This window comes from Necator americanus, chromosome V, assembly GCF_031761385.1.
Source record: "Necator americanus strain Aroian chromosome V, whole genome shotgun sequence".
NCBI classification, from domain to species: domain Eukaryota; kingdom Metazoa; phylum Nematoda; class Chromadorea; order Rhabditida; family Ancylostomatidae; genus Necator; species Necator americanus.
Window position 1 is genome coordinate 16,892,392 of NC_087375.1, and position 4,465 is coordinate 16,896,856.

The window sequence follows — 4,465 nt, forward strand, 5'->3', positions numbered from 1 at the left end:
TCTGCGACCGCTCACTCGTGGACGTAGCGCGCAGAGAAGAGTGGAGCGTTTTTACACATCTTGTAGGAATAAAAACTGTTTTCCACTCCGTTTTTCAGAACGGCTAAAGGGAATTGAGTGCATAGCAATTATTTCTTTCAACTTTATTTGCTTCATGTTTTTTATCCTCGGCTTGTTCTTAATCTATTAGTTGTAATTCTGAGTTATTAGGGAGATTTGCGTAGCTATCATCAGTCTCGGGAACTTTACTATGCACTTCTTGTGTGTTTTATAGTAAATTCTTCTTCTACTAAGAGCATCTCTCTTTTATTGCTGCTTTCCCCCTTCTATACTTACAGTTATACCTTTATTCTGCATATTCTGTATTTTCCCCGGGTTACCTGCCGGACAGCGACCCGAGGTCAACCGTGTCCGACAGTGCACCATCTTCGTTTCGCTGATGGCATTGTTCATAGCAAGACATATCAACCAAAAGGAGGAATTCAAGGAAAATGTAGTTGTGGAGGGGGACGGTTGGCACTCAGTGGCGCCCTTATTTCTAGAAGCTCTTAGTTTTTCCCTCTTATTAACTTTAATTTACATGTCATAAATCCCCTAAGACTAATGCTTAGGTTTTAGGACCCCGATTGATTTAGTTATTTAGTCATTTACCTCCAGAAATAAGGGCGCCACTGAGTGTGCTCCCTCCTCCTGTTTACATTTTATCCAACAGTTCTGTTCGATTTCGTTGGAAGGTGTGGAAAGGTTGGATTAGTTGAAATTGAAAGACAAGAACAACTAACAAGGGAATGCATCTGAATGCCTCAGCTAAATATTTTTTGGATTATGAAAATAACGATGGAATCCAGAAGGGAACCGCAAAGGAAATCATGATTACTTATGTGCAGGCACTTCACAGATATAGCACTGCCAGGCTTTTCTTCTGGACCTTGAATGTGTTCGTTGGTGCTTTTTCTTCAACACCGAAATCATTCATTCAAATTTTGCATGGTAACCTCGTCCTTTTGCATTTCCTTGATCTGAAACTGCCTCTCTACTGTTTTGAGTAGAATTTTCCATAGGAAAATAAAACTGTTGCGAGCAAAGAAAAAAGCTGCAAAATAGCTTTTTAGAGGCTTGCACTATGCACTAGCTATGCATATTGAATATTACGAATTCTTCAAAATTTCGCGCAAATCCCTGATTGAAGCGTCGTAGGAGAGCAGCATAGTTACTATGCAAAGCGCGTTCGAGGTAGGCTTTGGAATCATTAAAGATTCATACTACTCTACATTTTATACTTTGAAAATGTGTCGCATTTCTATGGATGTTCTCGTTTTTCCACGTTTAGGAGTCTCCTCTTGATGCATTTCGGTTTTTTTTTTATATTTTTCCATATTAGTTGACCATGATACAATACTGACCGAAAAGTCAAAGTTGTATCATGGAGTGAGTATCTTTTGGCCACATTTCCTGTAATGTCGGTTCTCCCCGATTGAACCTTTGGGATTCCTTTCCAAAAGAGCCCCCTAGCTGGTCATCTAGTGAACACGGGCGAAGAAATCGTCACCTGTGTTGCCCTTTAACCTTCCTCTCCTCGTAGAACTTCGGCGGCCACGACAAGCTGTGACTATCAAAGCAACCACTATTTTATGTGCGTTGTAAGAATGACGCACATGAATCGCTGCCCTCGATATCCTCAGGGTGTAAGTCTCTTCCCTCAACCACAGTCATTCTGATTCCTGGCTCTGAATTTGACGGCTCTTCTCTCTCCCTTTTCTCGCTATTATTGAAGGATTTGCGGCAAGAGATCTCGTCATCTAAACTTTGCACATATATATATGTACAGTCTGCGCAAAAAAAGTCGCAAAGAGGGGAAACAACCCGTGCCCAAAAAAAAAGAATAAAAACCCCCCCCCAAAAAAAAAATGTACAATACTCTGCATGAACATTGAAAAACCGACGGTGAGTGACGGTGCGGCACCGTCGGCTACCGTCGCCCGTTCAGTACTTCCACAGAAGTGAAGATTTCTTTAAAATCTTTACACAGATGGATTCGACTCGTTGAGATCTATTCAAATATGTATACCATGTAGAACGAATCTATTAAACATGCGGAATAATGCTTGAAAACACCAAAATCATACCTATTTTAACCATTTAGGGGCAATTACAACAGTTTTCGAGGAGGAAATTTATTTTTAGGTGCTGAACAATGTTATGTTCTGTTATTTCTAGAAAGAAGAATGAGTTCCTACCAAATTAAATCATTTGTTCGAATTATTTCTATAATATTAGTCAGAGCTTCGAAAACGGTTTTTTGGGCTTTTGCTGAATTCCAACAACTTTAATACGAGAAATAAATGATAAAAAGTGAATACGTCCCCAGAATAGTGCTTAGAACAACTTATATTTTGACAAGAGGTGAGTTTTTTTCGTCTGCTGGTATCAGAAGGTGGGATATAATCCTTCAAAGTTCACAGGTTGCCAATCACAGTAGGAAAAAAATAGTTTGTTGTCAACTTTGAGCATTTATTAATCCTCAAAGAGCTAGGTAACACAACTTCACCAGGTTTATTTTTGTAGCAGATAAAATATACTACTGTATTTTACTTTAAGAAACTCCGTATATGCGCTTATCTTTTATGCTACAAGCATCAAAGTAGGTAAGTTCCAGTTTTTTCGCGTAGTGCATGATCTCGTTGTGATTTCCTGGCGTTTTGTTTGGCTATTGAAACCGTGATAACTAGAATCTTTTTCAACTTTTGATTTTACACCAATATCTGAGTTTTCACGGTGTTACACCATGTTTGACTTTTTACTGATTTCCTAGAGCTCGGTCTTTTCTCGCACCTTTGCGAAGGCATAGCGCCTCCCAATCGGGTTACGCATGTCGAACAGTGCAGGACTATGGGGGCGCCATTGCCATACACATGGTGTCACAAGTTCATAGAACGATCACAGCTTGACAATAATGACGTTTATTAAATATCAATCTAAATAGAACTTTACATAATCTAAATAAATCTCAGTTAGAATCAGAAAACTAAGCTTAGCAAAAGATGTCAGATGTCATTCTCCTTACGCGGCTATTCATCGCGTCTCGCGCACTCTTCCATACTTCCACTTGACATTTCTCGGAAACAAAGAAAATTTAAAGAGCGCTTAAAACATAAACACTGGATGGAAGTAATGATTAGACAACAACACTGAAAACTTATCTCTTATGAATTCAACTCTGTCGCAGCTGTTGCGCCTCTCAACGGGAACCACTAGATCTGCTTTCAGATCCACGTAGACTTCTTTCTCGAGAGCCAATGCGAACAAATTCTTGTTACCCTTTTTTTGCCGCTTTATCATCTCAACATTTTTTTGAGACACAAAGTCGTATCGTAACTCCTCTCCTGCAGAGGTGCAACACAAATTGCCATTTTTCCGGGAAAAACACGCATGAATAGCGAGTATTATTGTCGTATAATTGAGCGACTTTATCTCCCCTTTCAATCAAGTCGCTATCGAGGTATAATAACCAAACAATGTAAAAGTTTGAGTTCTTCATGTTATTCTCTATTTAAGGATATGCTCGTCTTGTACAGGAGAACGCATCCGCGCATACGAGTTCCTACACTCGTCAAAAATTTCAAGAATGGAATATCCAGCTATTGAACTGGCCTGCTGAGTCCCCAGATTTGAATCCTATTGAATTAGTATGGGGTAACATGAAGAGTTATATTAGGTAATTGGCATTATTTTATTATTTTACAAAGATTTTATCTACCAAATTCCATTTAATTTTATCTGATTTTGCTAACTTCCAAATGAGGTGTTATTCTTTGTCTTTGGAATTTAGACGTCGCGGCGTTCGTACAATAAGCGAATTGAAATCTTCTATCCTTGCATATTGGGAAAAATTAACGCCGGAGACTTGTGAAAAATACGCAGCTGGCATTAAGAGACGTTTGCGAAGAGTTATCAAGCGCAATGGAGGAAATATCCTAGAAGGGCGTCAAACGGAAAGTGATTTTGAAACGGACAATCTCGAATAGTGATTTCAGTGTTCTGGTGTTTAATGATGATATTTAATTACTAAGGTTATATTTAATAAACGTCATTATTGTCAAGCTGTGATCGTTCTATGAACTTGTGACACCATGTGTATGGCAATGGCGCCCCCATAGTCCTGCACTGTTCGACATGCGTAACCCGATTGGGAGGCGCTATGCCTTCGCAAAGGTGCGAGAAAAGACCGAGCTCTAGGAAATCAGTAAAAAGTCAAACATGGTGTAACACCGTGAAAACTCAGATATTGGTGTAAAATCAAAAGTTGAAAAAGATTCTAGTTATCACGGTTTCAATAGCCAAACAAAACGCCAGGAAATCACAACGAGATCATGCACTACGCGAAAAAACTGGAACTTACCTACTTTGATGCTTGTAGCATAAAAGATAAGCGCATATACGGAGTTTCTTAAAGTAAAATACAGTA

General features: G+C 39.1%; 1 protein-coding gene across 2 annotated transcripts; it reads left to right on the forward strand.

The window, feature by feature from the left end:
- Window positions 1-439: 439 nt before the first annotated feature.
- On the forward strand, window positions 440-4,025 carry RB195_014139 (uncharacterized protein; the record flags this gene model as incomplete). 2 transcript variants are annotated; one of them, XM_064204277.1, is made up of 3 exons in its annotated part: window positions 440-512; window positions 3,556-3,715; window positions 3,830-4,025. In XM_064204277.1, the coding sequence occupies 3 exons, from the start codon at window positions 440-442 to the stop codon at window positions 4,023-4,025; spliced, it is 429 nt and encodes a 142-aa protein (XP_064060157.1). The 2 variants fall into 2 exon arrangements, with proteins under 2 accessions (XP_064060157.1, XP_064060158.1); XM_064204276.1 differs by lacking the exon at window positions 440-512 and adding an exon at window positions 3,430-3,499.
- Between the last annotated feature and the right edge of the window lie 440 nt (window positions 4,026-4,465).